The sequence below is a fragment of the Mesoplodon bidens genome (genome assembly GCF_964165515.1).
Source record: "Mesoplodon bidens genome assembly, chromosome: 15".
Taxonomy (NCBI): Eukaryota; Metazoa; Chordata; class Mammalia; order Artiodactyla; family Ziphiidae; genus Mesoplodon; species Mesoplodon bidens.
In genome coordinates this window covers 30185344-30204539 of record NC_138171.1, presented here as the reverse complement: position 1 = coordinate 30204539, position 19196 = coordinate 30185344, and the positions used below count along the sequence as shown (strand labels likewise).

Below are 19196 nucleotides of genomic sequence, written 5' to 3'. Positions count from 1 at the left end.
GGAATGAAGCTTGTTTATCACCCATTATCATGGGTAATCAATAAACTATTTAATACCCTCTTAAAAATAAATAAAATTAAAAAAAATAAACATGGCTTACAAGGTACACCAGTCAAAAGTAGTAGGTAACATCTATATTTCTAAGAATATTTGTGAAAGAAGTAGATAATTCATTTACTCTCTTATTCATTTGATAAATACTTATTTGAGCACATTCTATGAGCTAAGCCAAATTGAGTGAGTAAACAAGGTCTCTAACCTTGGAGAACATATAGTGGAAAAGGCAGAAAATGAGCAAGCACAACAATGGGCACAAGTAGAATAAAAATTATGAACACTGCTCTAAAGGAAATGAGAACTATGAAAAAAACCAGGGAGTACCTGTCTGAACTAGCTGATCGGGGAGGATCTCACTATGGGACAGTTAACTGACAGGATACGTAAAGGAAGAAACCAGCCCTGAGGTACAATGGCAGGAACAGTCTAGACAAAGGCAAGAGCAATCATAAGGAGTTTTAGGTAAGGAAAGAGGGCTGATGGGGCAGGAGGGGAGCAAGTTGAGTATGGAAAGGTAAGCAGCGGTCACACCAGGTAGGATCATTAAGTCCCATGGGAAGTCACTGAAGGGTTTTAAGAAGGTAGTAAATGATAAAATGTATACCCTAAAAAATCACCCCAGTTGATATTTAAAAAATGGATTAAGCGGAATGAATGGAAACAGACAGACTTTACAGCAACCTATTGCTGAATCCTAGATGAGAGACATTGGCAAGCTGGTCTTAAGAGAGAAAAGAATGAATATGACATGCATTTGGTGACAGAGTTGATGGGCTTGACATGAGATTATGTTATGAGGAGGTAAAGGAGAGGAAGTATCAAAATGACTCCCAGGGGCCTCCCTGGTGGCGCAGTGGTTGGGAGTCCGCCTGCCGATGCAGGGGATACGGGTTCGTGCCCCGGTCTGGGAGGATCCCATATGCCGCGGAGCGGCTGGGCCCGTGAGCCATGGCCGCTGAGCCTGTGCATCCGGAGCCTGTGCTCCGCGACGGGAGAGGCCACAGCAGTGAGAGGCCCGCGTACCGCAAAAAAAAAAAAAATGACTCCCAGATTTCTTACTTCAAGGGAGGATGATGCCAGGTAGAAGTACAAAAATCACATAAATGGTAGAATATATGACTCATAATATCTAGTATAACAGTGGAAGGGACAATCACCTTCACATCTTTAATTTTACCTTTACTTCTCAGGGTGGCAGCACTAGAAGTAGTGAGAAGTGGTTAGATTAGGGATAGATTTTTTTTTTTTTTTTGCGGTACGCGGGCCTCCCACCACCGTGGCCTCTCCCGTTGCAGAGCACAGGCTCCGGACGCGCAGGCTCAGCAGCTACGGCTCATGGGCCCAGCCACTCCGCGGCAGGCGGGAGCCTCCCGGACCGGGGCACGAACCCGCATCCCCCGCATTGGCAGGTGGACTCCCAACCACTGCACCACCAGGGAAGCCCTAGGGGTAGATTTTAAAGGAAGAGCTAACAAGATCTGCTGACATACTGTGGCAGACAGACACTAGGGTGGTCTTCATGATCCCTGCCTCCTGGTGTTCATACCCATGTATATAATATCCTCCCCTCGAGTGTGAGCAGGATCTATGACTTGCTTCTAACCAACAGAATATGGCAAAAATAATGAGATGTCATTTTCATGACATCTATCCTGCTAGCAGACTCAGGCCAGAGACTCTCCTTGTGGCCTGATAAGTAAGCAGCCATACTGGGGAAACCCTACCGATAAGGAACTCTGGGCAGCCTCCAGGAGTTGAGGTGGCCTCCAGTTGACAGTTAGCAAGAAGCCAGGGCCCTTAGTCCTACAACCACCGGGAAATGGGTGAGCTTGGAAATGGATTCCTGCCCAGTTGAACCTCTGAATTAGAACACAGGCCAGGTAACACCTTGATTGCTGAGAACCCAGTTATGCCATGCCTAGAACCCTGACCAGCAGACACTGTGAGGTAATAAATGTGGGTTGTTTTAATCTGCTAAGTTTGTGGTAATTTACACAGCAAGAGATAACTAATACATATACTGATATGGCGTGTGAAAAAACAAGAAGTCAAGGATGACTCTGAAATTTTTGGCTTAAGCAAATAGAAGAATGGAGTGGTCGTTTACTGAGATAGGGACTTCTGGGGCAAGAACAGCCTTGGAGGAAAGATCCGTTTGGGACACATGGAGTTTTAGATGCCTATTGAGATGTCAAATAAAGAGGTGGGGATATGGGAACAGGTGATAAGTTTAGGATGCAGATATAAATTTGGAAGTCACCAGCATAAAAGCCAAAATATTACATGAGATCACCAAGGGAGTGATTACACACTCTCACAGAAGGAGACCAAGGACTGAGCCCTGGGGCACATCATCATTCAGAAGTCAGTTAGCTGAAGAGGAACCAGCTAAGGAGCCTGAGAAGGAATGGGCAGTTAGAAAAAATGTCAAGGAAGTGTGGAGTCCTGGAAGCCAAGTGAAGAAACTGTTTAAAAGAGGAGGGAGAGACCAGTTTTATCGAATGTTTGTGAAAGATCAAGTAAGATGAGGAATCAGAACTGAAAATTTAAAATCCATTCCTTAGTCATACTAGCCACATTTCAAGTGCTCAATAACCACATGTGGATAGTGACATGACAGTGTAAACACAGAGCATTTCCATCATAACCAAAACAGAAACTGTCCACTGGACAGTTCCAATGTAAAGAAACGGAAGACAGAAAAATGAGCAATATGTAGGTAATTGCTAAATGTGGTGGTGGGAGTTTGTGGAAGTCCTCTTTTGATAACCTTTATCTTTCAAAACAGAAATGGGAAACAAGGCCACTAGCTGAGCAGGAAAACAGGAGAAAATGTGGTGGAGATCTAAAAAATGAAAAGACAGTATGACAGCTGAGCAGGAGAATGAGAGATGGAATAAGAATTAATGAAATGTAAACTCCTGTGGGAGTTGGGATTGTTGGAGTTCACCCAATCTCTTGACTCTGTACATGCATATCTTTTGCCAAACTTGGGCACTTTTCAACTATTATTTCTTCAAATACTTTTTCATACACACCCTCTTCCTCCTCTTCTTCCAAGGCTCCTCTGGTGACAGAAATGTTAAGATTTTTTGTTACAGTCCACAGGTCTCTGAAACTCTGTTCCTTTTTTAAATGTTTTATTTTCTCTGCATTGTTCAGATTAAGGAATTTCTATTGTTCTATCTTCAAGTTCACTGATTCTCTCCTCTGTCCTCTCCATTTTGTTGTTGAGAGAACTGTTGAAGCATTTTTATAATGGCTGCTTTAAAATCTTTGTCAGATAACTCTAATATATGTGTCACCTTGGTGTCAGCATCTCTTGATTGCCTTTCTCATTCAAGTTGAGATTTTCCTGGCTCTTACCATGACAAATGATTTTCAGTTGAAATCTCAACATTTTGGGCATCATGACATGAGACTCTGGATCTTATTTAAATCTTCTGTTATAGCAGGCCTCCTCTGACACCACCCCAGTGGAGAGAGGGGAAAGTCTACTCATTACTGCTGTTGCTGCCAGGCAGGGGTAGAAATCCAGGCTCCCCACAGTGTCTCCACTGATGTCACAGGGGTGGGGGAGGCCTCATTAATGCCTGGTGGAGAAGTAAGTCTCAGCTCCCTATATGGCCTTCTCTAACCCTACCCTGGTGGGATGGGGGGGTGTCTAACCCTACCCTGGTGGGATGGGGGGGTGTCTAACCCTACCCTGGTGGGATGGGGGGGTGGTTGGAGCACCTCACTTTATCCTGGCATAAGTGGAAATCTAGACTCTATACTAACACTTTGCTAGCAGGGGTGGGGGTGAAGTCACAGTTCTTTCTGTGCTGTTTGTCTAAGGTCGAGTGGTTATTGTCTAAAAGTTTTCTGTCTTGATAAGCTGCCCCTTTCTTGGTCCTCAGGCTAGAGAAAACAGGGTTTTCTTGGGGTTTTTTCAGCTTATACCTATTAACATTTCCAGACTGCTGATTTTTCCAACATCAAGTCTGAGATATATGAGACTAAAGGAAAACCCTTGGAACTTACCATTATGTCATTTTTTGGGTCTTGAGGTCCCTAATAAGACTGCCTTCTTCAGAGTTTTCTTACGTTTGTTTTATATGTAATGTCCAGGTTTTTTAACTGTACTTATCATATAAAGAATAGGGGAGGGCTTCCCTGGTGGCGCAGTGGTTGAGAGTCCGCCTGCCGATGCAGGGGACACGGGTTCGTGCCCCGGTCCGGGAAGATCCCACATGCCGCGGAGCGGCTGGGCCCGTGAGCCATGGCCGCTGAGCCTGCGCGTCCGGAGCCTGTGCTCCGCGACGGGAGAGGCCACAGCAGTGAGAGGCCCGCGTACCGCAAAAAAAAAAAAAAAAAAAAGAATAGGGGAAAATGACCTTCATTTATTTATGATTTTTTAAAATTTCCTTTTTCATATTCTATTTCTTTTTTTTTCATATTCTATTTCTAAAGGAGTATCTTTTGTGTTTATTTACTGTGTTCCTTCTAGGTTTGTCTTTAATTCTGAAATTATTTTAAAATTCTTTCCTAACTTCTATCATCTCATTCTGAATTTTTCTAGTCCTGGTTATATTGTTCTTTCATGTCTTTTATCATTTTCTTATTGTATGTTAGCTTACTTTGGAATACTAAGTTATAATTTTTGTCAGGTTTTCTATTATGCTTTCATGTTTGAAGGGGTATTATTCTACTTATTCTCTTCTTTTTTATAATAACTTTCTATGAGATTTGACCTTGATTTTTTTTCTGTTGCTAAATTTTAATTTTTTAAGTTAATTTTTTTTAATTAAAAAAAAATTTTCCTGAACCCTTGTAGGAGATGCTTGATTTAGCTAGTTTTTCTAGTTTCTCAGCTCACTAGCTCCTCTTCTGTTGTAGTGTAGTGTCCAACTATTTGGCACCTTACTTGTTGAGATCTCCTGGCTCTGTTCTCCTCTCAGACTGTTACCTGGACTTTCTTTCTCTGCTGTCCCTGTCCTGTTCAATTTGAATTCTATTCCCAGCAGCTTTTCTTCAGTGTGGGACTTTCTCCTACAAAGAGTCTTTGGCTGGTTTTTTGAGAGCTAATAAGGCACAAACTGTTCCAGCCCCTTCAGATCCTACTACAGATCCCTTGAGCTCATACCCCCTACTAGAACATGCAAAATCTTCCCAATTCCAGATGCTGTTCTCAAAGCAGCTTGCTGAGCTTCCCAGCGGGTCTTTGGGTTTACTGCTGGTGGGACCACCACTCCCCTTTGCTTACTCCTACACAGATACTGATAGCAAACAGGTCTTGTAGCTGTCAACGGTTTAACCCCGCCTATTTGTGTAGATGCCTTCTGACCAAGTTTGTTATAGATGTTATCCATGTGTTTTTTATTTTGCTATCCTAGTTGTTCTCTGTGCTTTAATGACTATGTTTGGGGGATTCAGAAACTATACTATCACTGCCATATTTCCAGAATTCCTTAAAGAACAGATGCTGATTTTTGACAATGTTCATTAGTAGAAAATGTTTAGAAAAAATTTCCAGGGCACAAAATCAGCACAACAGTAGGTGTTCAAAAATTTCTCCCCAAAGTCAAACTCCATAGCTAATTCCACCGTGAAAATAGACTCTCCCTTCAGGATGAGCAGCATGGAACCAGCAAAAGACCTTGAACCCTGGGAAGTATTAAAGAATGGCATAATTTCCACTAGCAAACTATAAATGCAAGCCATTTAACCTACAGAAATGTTAATTAAGAGACAAAGCAATCCCCTATTTATACAGAACCTATTATATGTACCTAACACAAAATCTGAGAGACAGTTTCTGGAAAAGATGAATTATTCTTTATTACAGCAATGAATTCTTTGTGGCTCCCAATTTCAAAAACTAAGAATATGTCCCCAAAAGTCTAGAATACAACTACTAAATACTAACAGAGAGTTTCTTCAGGAATGCAATTACTAATGATTTCTTTTCTTTTTGCTTATCTCTACTTTAAATATTTTCAAAATGGAAAAGTAAGCTTCTTGTAAAAATTTTTAAAACAACTTACGCTAGAACCATGTTGTAATCTGAGTGGTTGAACATATATCCTCCAACAACCCACATTATATTTCCACTGACCACAGCTTTGTGAGAGGCTCTGGGGAGCTTTAGGTTAGAATATTCCTCTCGTGTCCAAAATGACTGGTTAGCTGGTACAGGAACTGAACATCCAGGACCTAATAAAACATAATAAATTAGCTTCACAAAATGCAGCTTTAAAATTACTGCAATTCAGGAATTCCCTGGGAGTCCAGTGGTCAGTGCTCTGCAATTCCACTGCAGGGGGCCTGGGTTCAATCCCTGGTCAGGGGAACTAAGATTCCCACATGCAGTGCAGCAAGGACAAAAAAAAAAAAAAAAAAGAAAACTACTGCGTTTCAAGTTTGAATCATCTAAATACAGCAAATTATCTAAAGAATATTTACAGTCTTTCCTTTAGCATCTAAATATCAGACAAATCCCTTTAATTTGTGCTTTCAATTTACTCAAAGGTAGTGACCAAGGGTAATCTCTAATAAAATTCAAAATCACATACTTTCTAATGAAGACCTGACCATATCTAGGTTAGGATTTTTTAGTAATGAAATACTTGCTTAAGCGGCTCTCAGAGGAAAGAGTGGACAAAGGAATTATTAATTCAAATGAAAAACTTTAGGGACTTCCCTGATGGTGCAGGGGTTAAGAATCCGCCTGCCAATGCAGGGGACACGGGTTCGATCCCTGGTCCGGGAGGATCCCACGTGCCGCGGAGCAACTAAGCTCATGCGCCACAACTACTGAGCCCGTGCACCTAGAGCCTGTGCTCCGCAATAAGAGAAGCCACTGCAATGAGAAGCCTGCGCACCGCAACAAAGAGTAGCTCCCACTTGTCTCAACAAGAGAAAGTTCACACACAGCCAGGAAGACCCAACGCAGCCAAAAATAAATAAATTTAAAAAAAAAACAATAAAAACTTTAGAGCTAAAATGTAAAGACTAGTCCTGGGAGTATTACAAACTATCCATTTCCTGCAAAATCAAGAAACTCCTTTTTTGAGAGGTTTGGCTTCTGCTCCAACATTTGCAAAGTGGTAGGTAGTCAAATACTTCAATTATTTAACTGCTCAATGTCAGCCAAACCGAACAAACTAAAGCATCTTAACAAGCACATTTCTGGAAATTCAAAATAAATGTGTTTGAGAAAGGGGTAAATGTATTAAAAAAAAAAAACCAAAAAACCAAATCAGTAACAGCTGTTATCACCCACCCCTTGAATTTGCTAAAGGGCTTCTTTAATAATCTGTATCTGCAGATAATTCCAATAACTGACTGCTTTAGGATTCTACTGTATAATCAACCCCAATTTTCTCTGAATTTATTGAAAGTTTCTGTGGAGAGACCATTATTGTTAGCTCTTGTTCCACCTCCCAGCTTGGTTCTCTATGTCTTATGGCTGAGACCAAGTTCTCTAAATTCATGAATGAACTGCAAAGAACGTTCAACTGCTCCACATCTCTAGAGACCACAACCATACATCTATGAAATTCAAAGATTTGTAAGAAGCTGAATAAAGAGATATGAAAACTTAAATGCTTCCTGATATTTGATTAACATAAATGGTACAGATATTGGGAATAAAGTCAATCTACAACTTATTAAACTAGAAACATCCTGTAAATTGAAAGAAAAAAAAGAAAGAAGTTCCTACCCTGCCACTCTGAGAAGCAGGAGCATCCTCTGACATCACTTGAATTGCAGATGCCTCGATGAGGAAAACCACAGTTATTTACACAGTGAGGGATGTCACATGCTTCACCTTTCCAGTTTTCAGAACATTCACATTGAACAGTGTTGCTGCTATTACTGATCATACATTCCCCTCGGCCTGAGCAATTATTCGGACACACATCAAAACTATAAAAATAGTGGAAGGAAATTAAATCAACACAAAGCAACACTTTGATTAACTTAGCAGAACTTCCTCCTACACAAGGCTTAAGAAATCTCACTGTCTAGCCAGTTCATTCACAAGCATAATTGCAGTACTTACCATTTAGCCTAAATGGGGTCACTCAACCCTGCAGAACTAGGGCAAGTAATAAAATCAAATTAAACCTGTTGGATTCTCATAAGAAGAGACAGTTAAAGAGATTACAAGAAGAGGAGAGATTCTTGCAAAATATCCAGGCTTAGCTCCTTAAGGACAGGATGACTACCCTAATTCTTGGTAGCCCACAAATGATGAGCATTATAAAATGCATGCTAGCAAGTCTGGAGAAGAAAAGGATAAAACAAATTGCAAACAATACACTACCATCCTCATTCCTCTGGATAGTCTCTAAAAATTTACAGATTTGCTTAAGATTATTGCTCAGATTGGTGTGTATTAAATTCCTTAGCAAGTTTATCTACCCATCTCAGATGCAAGAAAAGGGAGGGGTAGTTTAACGTAATACATGAGTTTAACCATAAAGTGTTGCATAGTAACATGACAATGATATTGACAACACTTTGAAAAGACATAATTCTGATTTAAAAAAGGGGGGATAACAGGATTAGCAAGATACTGTAAGAGTGTAAACAAAACTAAAAAGGAATTTTGTAGCAAAGCATGCCAGAAAATCAGGAATCAGTTACAAAACAAGCTAATTAACATTCAACCACATACAAAAGTTCAATAAAATGAGAGCAGATTGAATTGAAAAAAAAAAAAAAAAATTCATGCCTACACCCTAACGTCAGTTCACGATACATTTATAATAAAATTTTATAAGTATGTATATACAGTATTTTTATAATCTATGTTATAATATAATATAATAAATGCATATGCCTACTTTTCAAACCCAGGCTTGTGATGAGCTGCCCAGGCTGCTAAGTCACAAACCTTGGGTACCTAAAAAACTGAATCACCATACCAATCAAGATAAAGATGGCTTTAAATAGGGTTGAAAGACTACTGAGATCCTGAGAAAATGGGCAAGAAAAAGAACCCAGTATAAAGGTTACACATGGGGGTTACCAGCTATACTAGGAGATGTCAAACGTATTGTGTAAAATGTCAGATAATATATATTTTAGGTTTTGTGGGCCACAGAAGTTCTTTATCACAGACCCCCTGCTTATGGCATTTTATGAATTTAACTACTTTTGAAAATAAATATTTCTTAGGAAAAAAAGGAAAAGACAGAAGTTAGCTTCTCTCCTACTGCAACAAATTCCAAAAGCTGCCCAGAGTCTGTCTGTCTACATTTCCTTTGTAACCTCAACTAAGTTGTCATCAATGGGCCAACTACTGAGTACATGAAAACTACTAATATTTGTTAAATTGTACTTAGCAAACTCCTCCGAAGTTTTTATCCATTGGCAGGAATGGATAATGCCCCTCTTTTCCAGGAGAAGCTCAACAGCAGCAAGACCTGGGTTGCAACTCTGGTCCCACTGCTTTGACAATTTACTTTACCTTTTCCTGCCACTTGCCTCATTTATAAAAGAAGCAGAAAAACAGTGCCTGTAACTGGGTTTTTAAAAGAACTTTAAATGAGAAAATTCATGCAAACTGCTTAGCATAATGCCTGGCACATTGTAAACCCTCAATATGTTAGTCATTATTATTGTTAAAACAAAGTATACAGTCTTCTGAAAAAATTCACAAATATTAGACTTAAATATCTTACTTGTAAGTGATATTAAATCCAGTCAAATTATAAGCAGCATCACTAAAAAAATGCAGCAGGGCATAACCTGATGTGGCAACGACCTCTGGGACAGTCTCGTTGCCATCTCTCTCAGGAACAATGAGGCCGCTGAAATGAAAACACATGTCTTATAAAGGGAAGAAAAATTACAGACACATCACATGGTGACAGAACACAAATTCAACTGGATTTCACCCTTGTAATTTAAAAAGCCACTTCTAGGAAGAGGGCCAAATTCCTGTGATAAATGCACAGGAACAGATCTGAATCTTTTGCTAGGCTCTTCTCTATTCTAGGTTTTATATATATATATATATATATATATATATATATCTTTTTTTTTTTTTTTTTTGCGTTACGCGGGCCTCTCACTGCTGTGGCCTCTCCCGTTGTGGAGCACAGGCTCCGGACACGCAGGCTCAGCGGCCATGGCTCACGGGCCCAGCCGCTCCGCGGCATGTGGGATCTTCCCAGACCGGGGCACGAACCCGTGTCCCCTGCATCCGCGGTGGACTCTCAACCACTGCGCCACCAGGGAAGCCCCTAGGTTATATTTTAAATGAGATATGAAACCGATGACCTTATTCTTTTTTTTTAAGTAAAACATTTTATAATACTCCTTTGAAAAACTGAGTAAACCTCCACAATCACAGAAAGTAACAAACTTTATGAGTTGATGGATACCAAACATATACCATTGAAAGACATCAATAGTAAAAACAGAAATAAAAGTTTGATATACAAACATCCATCATCCCAATACTATTAGCATTCTGATGTACTTTCTTTATTTGATACCATGTTACATATCATATTCTATTTTACAAGTAATGTACCATAAGCATTTCTATGTCTCTAAGAGCTCCCTCAGAACTTTTAGAACCTTACTCAGAGCTCAGCCCACAATAGTATCTGTTGGGTGTCTACAAAGAGAAAGAATTACCGAGTCAAAGGGTCTAAATGATGGCTTTAAGGCTCTTAATCCCTATACCAACTTGCTTTCCAGAAGAGAGATGGTGACTTGAAATCCCACCCATAGAGAATGAAAGGGTCCATCCCACCTAACCCTGCCAACAAGGAGAATTACCAGTCCTACTTTAGTTTTGCTAATTTAATATGTGAAAGTGATTTTTTTAACCTGTGGTTTTGAGCTTCTCTAATTATACTCCTGAGGTTAATCATTTTTCCTATGTTTACTTGCATCTTTTGCTTTTCTTCATATGCTCCTATCTTTTGCCCAGTTATTGTTCAGTACCACCATCATCTCATTCAGTTAAAGCCTAACTCTTTACCAGGCCCTGTGCAATCTGTTCCACACACATAACCCCATCCGATGAACAAACATCTCATCTATTACAGATGGTCCCCGATTTACAATGGTTTGACTTACAATTTTTTGACTTACAGTTTTTTGACCTACAATTTTACGACTTTACAATGGTGCAAAAGGGATACGCATTCAGTAGAAACTGTACTTAGAATTTTGACCTTTTCCCAGGCTAGCGATATGCTGTTGATACTCTCTCATGATGCTGGGCACCAGCACAAAGCTGTAGCTCCCAGTCAGCCACACGATCACAAGGGTAAACAACCAATACATGTACAACCACTCTGTACCCAGACAACCTTTCTGTTTTTCACTTTCAGTACAGTATTCAAAATTACATGAGATATTCAACATTATAAAATAGGCTTTGTGTTAGATGACTTTGCCCAACTGTAGGCTAATGTAAGTGTTCTGAGCACATTTAAGGTGGGCTAGGCTAAGCTATGATGTTCAGTAGGTCAGGTGTATAAATGCATTTCAACTTACAATATTTTCAACATACAATGGGTTTATCAGGACATAACCCCATCATAAGCCAAGGAAGATCCGTACTCTCTTCCTTTCACTCTCTCAACCCCAGCCACACGGGCCTCTTTTCTTTCCTAAAGCACATACTTTTGGGCTGATGACTATCTCAAATGCTCATTCATTATGACCTAGCAATTCTATTTCTTAGTTGAAGAAACACTTGCTCACATACACAAATATATAAGAATCCTCACCGCAGCACTACTCAGAATGAGAACAGGTTGAAAACCACCTAAATGGTCATCTGGGAGCTGGATGAATGAGTCATTACATACGTTAGGTCTGCAGGACTGACAAGGCGCTCATCAAGGCATTCTGATGAGTAGGGAAAAAAAACAAGCTGCGGGCTTCCCTGGTGGCGCAGTCGTTGAGAGTCCGCCTGCCGATGCAGGGGACAGAGGTTCATGCCCCGGTCCAGGAAGATCCCACATGCTGTGGAGTGGCTGGGCCCGTGAGCCATGGCCACTGAGCCTGCGCTCCGCAACAGGAGAGGCCACAACAGTGAGAGGCCCGCGTACCGCAAAGGAAAAAAAAAAAAAAAACAAGCTGCAAGACGATGGGCCTAGTATATGTGTACATTCATGTGCATTTATACAAGTGCATATAAAAATGAGTGGAAGAGCATATAATAAGAAGGGTGTGAGGAGGAAGAAGGGATGGGATTTTCATTCAACAAGTTTTTAATATGCAGGCAGAACTAGGGGTTGCAAAACAGTGAAGCATTTTCTACTATGCATTCAACTAACAAATACTAAGTACTTACTACAAATGAGGCACTGTTCTAGGTACCAGGAATACAACAGTGAAGACGTCTCTGCCCTTACTGGAGTTCATGTCAGAGAAATAAGCCTAGATACGAACCCCCAACCCCTGGCCCACAGGTGTGTATATATAATGCCAGGTAGAGGTAAATACTATGAAGGGAAATAAACAGAGTAAAAGAACAGAAAGTGCTACTTTAGAAAGGGCATTTAGGGAAGGACTCTTGGAAGAAATGACATTTGATCACAGACCTAAATGAAGGTTTCAACCATCATCATGCTTTCATCAGTTTTATATACCAGAATCCCCTAAAATGATGAGGGGTAAGTACTTGCAAGAGCAGGGCCACCTAGAAACACGTATGTCAAAAGCAATCTTGCCATAAGAAATACTGGCACAGGAAAGGACTGGGGGATTCAGTCACATGTAGGACACTCTTTGTTATCTTAGCATGAGCTTCACGGTCAGAGATGTGAGCTCTGATTCTTGTTCCACAAGCCTGTGCATGTCACTGACATCTCTGAGCCTTAGCTTCCTCAAAAGCACAATGAAAGAAATCCTATCTACCTCACAGCAATGTAATGAGAATCAAACTGTTTAAGCAAGTGAAGGGCTTAAATAGCATCTCACAGTAGTGGTGCTCAATAAGAGATGGCTAATGGTATTTATTATTTATATGGTGGGGACATTTAAATGTATAGAACGAACGGCAGAATGGGTGGAGGGAGAAAGGATCGAGAGTCAGAAGGAGTGGGAGGGCCACCTGCACTGGATGACCACGTTGCTGGAGAAAGGGGATCGGCTTCCCTACTGTCAGAGAGACTTACACATTTGCTTCTTTTCACTCCAAAAACTTGTGACAGCTTCAGAATGTGCTTTTTCCCAGTGTGAAAATAAAACAACTGGTTTATGACAAAAATAAACTTTGTACAGAATAAATGAATATAAAACTCAACCCAGTGTGCAAGGCAATAGGAAGTGTGTGGGTGAGAAAGTGATGCTGCAGGCTTGCCGTTCAACTGTCACCCTGAGCTGCCTCCACCTCCCTGTCCCCTGCCCCTAGGCAGGTAAATAAATGCAGGCTCAGCTTAGGCTGCAGCCAGCTGTTCAACTTGAGAAAATCAAGAACTGCTTGCCCTGGGGTTCTTCATAATCTTATATTGTAAATACAGAGTACCATTGTTTAGAACCATTTCTGAAAATCACTGAACTAAAGGTATTGTCTTAATTCAACATAACTGTCCCAGACAGATATGGGCTCTCTGAACACACCTGGGGCACGGTCTGACTTTGCCAACTATACTACGTAAGTTTACATAGTTGGCAAATCCTTAGTTTGACACACCTGTCTCCTTGCAAAACTATACATGCAAGGACAGGCAGATGTGGAAGGTAAGCCAGATTTTTAAAGTCAGGGTTAGGAGCCTGGGGATGGGTCCAAACAGCATCTATACTTCTGAGTGGTAAAGGAGGGTCCATAGCCACAAAAGAGGTGCCTGCCTTTGATTACCTGCCACAAACTGACCACGATTTCCATGGGGTGCTGGACAGGCTGACTCCCACTTTCACAAGACTTCCTCTAACAGCTCTGCATCACAGCCTAAACAAATGCCTCATCAGTATTTGACTTTCTTAAAAATAAGGAAAACTTTCTTATTTTCTTAAAAATAACAACAACAAAAACCTCTAAAAGGAATAAGAATTTCCTCAGAGAGGAAAACTATTCTCCCTGCTCTATCACCACTACCACCTCTGCATCTCCCTACCAACAGATCTGAGCAGAGCGAGCAGGTGCTCCACAAAGGTGCTGCACTTATGCATTTGTTGAAGTGAATGCACCACAAAGTCATAATGTTGTGCAGCTGGAAGAGACTTGCTCTAGCGGTTCTCAAATGTGTCCAGTAATGGAACTCTGTTTGTTAAACAAATTTTATTCAGAATTTCAGCACATAAAAGATAATGTGATCAACCAGTTCAGAGTCAAATTAAACTTCATGGACTGCAATACACCCAGAGAAAACACAGTACAACACCTTCATTTTAGGCTTCAGAAGATGAGGACTAGAGTGCTTAAATGAACTATTCAGACTCATGCAGAGCCTTGGGCAGAACGCAGATTAAAAGTCCAAATCTTCTGAATCCTGTGTGGCTCTCTTTTTCTTTATTTGGCTGAACTATCTGCTGCCAGGCTCACTCCACTCTGGTCCCCCAGAACATCACCACTGGGTTGATTCCTCTATCCAAAGCCCTCCTGACCCAACAGCACTCCTCAGCTCCCCATCTTGTGACATTGCCTTATGACCTAAACAGTTATTTTCAAATTCTTCTGCACATCAGTGCTTCAGGGGTTCTGTGTTTCAGGTAAATTTCAATTACTAAACATACATTATCTCACTATGATTTTAGAAAATGCACACTCAATTATGTCATAGGTTAAATTTTAACACAATCAATGCATTAATTTATACATTTCAGTAAATAAACTTTTTTATAGAAGCTTAAAAACCCTCCTGTTGTCTGTACATATACTGTGGCTTCTCTCAAAAGTCACTGACTAAAACAGTTATACCCTTCTGCTTGTTTTATGGTCACTGTTGGTTCACATGTCTGCTCATTAAATACACAGTCTGGGTGAACTACAGGGTTATGCATACCCTCTTGGCAGATGTTCCCACAGGGCTATGGCAAGCTGATTCAAAGTGCCTGGCACATAAAGAGGGGAGTTTTGATTAACAAATGCAGTATCAAGTAAACCTCCAACAAGTACTATTATCATGATAATATCATACTACAGATAGTTTTTGTGCTGTGTTAAAGTTTGGGGTGCCTCTTGCTATAAGACAAGGTATGAGTCAAATTCTGGCATAAAGATGTATATGCCCAACATGTAGCCAATGACATTTTGATGCTTAGCATGGCCTATCCACCCTGTTCTTTGGCCCTCTAAGTGAATCTCTAAAGCCCAGAAAATGGCCTTGGTTCTCAGTTCAAAGACATGTTGCAGAGATTTCTAAGCCAAAGGGAGTGGAGAAATACAAGGGCACATTGGTCCCCTGATCTCAGCTGTCCTTTGCCTCCTCACGTTCTGTTCACTCTCTGTTATCTCCTCACCCACAAGAGACATCAACCAGCCCCATGTGAGGAATACAAAAAATATTTGTTAAATTGATTTCTTTTAAAGTCAGGGAAATCAAATATTTGAGGGAAAGAAATCCAGAAAGTCAGCTGACAACTATGACTCTCTAAGGATATGCACTTTAGAAAAAATATATTTTAAAAATCCTCTATCAAGTAAAAGGAAGAAAAATAGAACAGTTTTGAATTTGCATGTGGTCAAAAATATAATAAACAACACAGCTACTTACTGTGAATAAAAAGTAAAATGTCAAAACAATTCAGAGCACCCCATGTATTTGGTGTTAAGCTGTTTAACAACAAACACAGAATATACTGTAGAAAAAAAAATCACAACACATAACTGGAATGCTCCTCATTCTCCACAGGTAACCACTGTTCATTTTACATATACTCTTCCAAAACTTCTCCCTCACCCATATTAAGGTATATACATAATTACACATCACACACACACACACACACACACACACAGAGCTGTATCTGAATTCAACAAATAACTCCTAAATGCTTATGCAATGAAGAACACAACAAGGATCAAGATGAACATGGTTCCTGATTTAATTTTTCACAGAAATATTATATTCGCTATATTACTCACAAAACATTTTTAGATGTAAACTTCACCACCACCACAAGAAGTAGGTAAATTTGATACTACTATCACAATTTTATAGATCAGGAAACTGAAAAGAGAGGTCAAGTACTCTGCCCAAAAACTTACCCAGAAGCTACAGGAAACCAAAGTAGGACTAGCACACAAGTGATAGGACTCCATAACTAGTACTCTTTCCATGAAGTAAATGTTTTAAGTGATAAAAAAGGTGAATCCAGTAAAAATACAATCTAGGAGATACATGAATCCAGAAATCAAACAATGGTTAACCAGTATTTATATGACTGAGCTTACCTAAAGGCAGCAACTAGGGGTGCGTAAATTGAGTCCCCATCATAAACATATAAATGGTCCCAACTACACTCTGTAGCAAAATGCTTGAAACGAAGTCTCATTATTCTATTTGGCCTGAAAAGAACAGAAAAAAGTAATTTATAATAATCATAATCACTATAAAACATCTGAGAAAAAATATAGATTTTTAAAGAATTTATATAGAGAGAAGAAATTAATAGTATGTAATCAGTACTCCTTCACTTGTCAAAGATTTCCTTAGTACTTTCTATGTGCAAGAGACCACTAAATATGCAATGGTAAACAAAATAGACATGGTCTATGCATCTTTGGGCCTTATAGTCTATAACAGTGGCCATTCTTTACCAATCCATCAGCCTTTCTTATTCAACTTAAGATTTCATACTACAGCATTTTACAAACACACCTGCCAATCCTCTAAACTTGCCTGCCCCTCTGCCTTTTCATGGAACTCCCTGGAAGAAGCCCTGGTCTAGAGAAAACCAGTTATCTGCTTTGACCTAGACTGAATCTAGAGAAAACTAAGCCATGCTGGAGAAAGTCACAACACTGGGTAGGCTGGTTCCAGTACTGGTGCTTCGATTCTGCCAGCAGTCCTACTACTAGTTCTCAATTTCTATTTCAGACCACCCAGTCCCATCTCCCTGCTTATGCTCAGCACTCAGACAAAAATTTCTCAAATTTCCACTTTCTAAAATAGATATATCTACCTACTTTTCCTTCCATCTCTCAAATATTTAACATCTCCCTCTCATCTAAAACTTCCAAGTCCACACTTAAATCTCTTTAAGTATCACATATTTTACAAAAAACAACAAAACACAAAAAACTTTAAATCCCAACTCTCCTTCCAGCTACTATCAGACCTATCCCTTTCTCCTCTGAAACTCCACAGAAGACTTTGGTTTTCTCCATTTCCTCACATCCCACTCACCTTTTCACTCTCCAACCTGGCTTTAGGCCAAAGACTCTACTCCAAAAGTTCTTGGTAATATCAACACCATCTATATCCTGGTGATTCCTAACTATATGTCTCCAGCCTGAACCTTTCATCTACCCCATATTTCTTGTCTAACTAAAATCTCTAACCAAACAATTAAATAAATACATAAACAAGCTAACTCACATTGTGATGAATACTGGGAAGAAATTAAAGGAATGCGATGTAGTAGTACAACAGGTGGTGGGGAGATACCCCAGAAAATTTTGGAAAAGATTAGAATGGCGAGAGATAAGCCATGTGATACCCCAGAAAGTTTTGGAAAAGATTAGAATGGCGAGAGATAAGCCACGTGAAAAGCCTGGGGGGACAATGTTTCAGGCAGAGAGAATAACAGCCTTAAAGTCCTAGACTTTAGAAGTTGATGTGTCCAAGCAACATGAAGAAAATCAGCATGTCTGAAACATAGCAAACAGAAGGAGTAAGATAAGTGAGTGAGAGGTGGGCAAGGGGCAAAGGTAAAAACTGGAGGCCAATTTCAAGGCTATTACAGTGGCCCAAGAAAGAGAGGATGGTTGGTGGTTCTTAAAATAACTGTAGAGCTGAAGATGAAGAGGACTGGGGAGATATTCTAGAGGGGAAAACTGATAGAACTTACTGACAGGCTGAATATGTGGATAAGCAAATGGAAGATTTGAAGTTTTTTGCTTAGTTTTATGCTTAGGCTGAGGTGGAGCAACCACTGACAGCATACTCAGAGCAACAGTGGAGAAGGACATCAGATGGGAGTGAACTGGTAGAAAGGGCAAGGGCAGACAGCTCCTTAGAGCAGCAATTCTCAGAGTATGGTCCACACAATGCCAGGGTCCCTGAGGCCCTTTTAGGAGGTCCAAGAGGTAAAAACTATGGTTATTTAGACTTGGATATCTGGTAGATATTTTCGTGAAAATGAACAAAGCAAGCCTGTATTTGTTGCCAAAGAAAATATAAGCTTTAAAGCAATAATGAGTTTTGGAAAATTTGTACCTACCACCCAGATACAACTTCCCAATGCTTAAAATTTTCTGATGAGATTGATGGTGATTTTTAACTAAGGTGATGTTTTAAATTTCATATAATGAAATATATCGACACCTGGAAGACCTGCATAATTCAGTAAACCAATATTTTCCAAATGTTACAAAATCATGCATGGGTTAAAGATCTATTTAAAGTAAAAGAAAACCAATTAAAAAAATTTTTTTAAATATATATATATATATTTTTTTGGCCATGCCATGCGGCATGTGGGATCTTAGTTCCCTGACCAGGGATCAAACCCATGCCCCCTGCAGTGGAAACGTGGAGTTTAACCACTGGACCGCCAGGGAAGTCCCACAGAAAACCAGTTTTAACTTAACAAGTTCTAAAAGTTCATTAGGATCATTTCAGATTCCACACTGCAATTTAGTTTTAAGAAATTACCACTTGTCCAGTTTTGGTCCAGTCTTCCAGACTGTCCACAATTATTTTAAAGGGTTATTAATGGTTGCAATGCAAGTGAATGCATGTGACACTTTCTGCAAGAAGCTTTTAAGAAGCAGGTCTGCTTTCTCCGTACTTCCTCCTTCCCCTCCTGCTGGATGCAGTTAGCAAACAGTGAAGCTAATGAATGAATGGCAGAGCCTGGGTCCTACTACCAATGGGAAGAAAGCTTCCTGCTGACCAGGAACACCTGCCTTGGAACTGTTATGTGAGGAAGAAATAAACTTCCATATGTTAAATCACTAAAAATAGTAAATAAATAAATAAATAGGCCTATTAAAATCTCTTCCCTTCCCT

The 19196-nt window shown here is 40.0% G+C and overlaps 1 protein-coding gene across 3 annotated transcripts in view; it reads right to left on the bottom strand.

Annotated features, from left to right (window-relative positions):
* Window positions 1-19196, bottom strand: part of ATRN (attractin) — a 161753-nt gene that overhangs the window by 101600 nt on the left and 40957 nt on the right. For all 3 annotated transcript variants that reach the window (XM_081255495.1, XM_081255493.1, XM_081255494.1), the window contains exons 3-6: window positions 16415-16528; window positions 9732-9860; window positions 7763-7968; window positions 6084-6252 (exon numbers count right to left, since the gene is read on the bottom strand). In XM_081255495.1, coding sequence (XP_081111621.1) covers window positions 6084-6252; window positions 7763-7968; window positions 9732-9860; window positions 16415-16528 — 618 coding nt within the window. The remainder of the gene's footprint in view (window positions 1-6083; window positions 6253-7762; window positions 7969-9731; window positions 9861-16414; window positions 16529-19196) is intronic.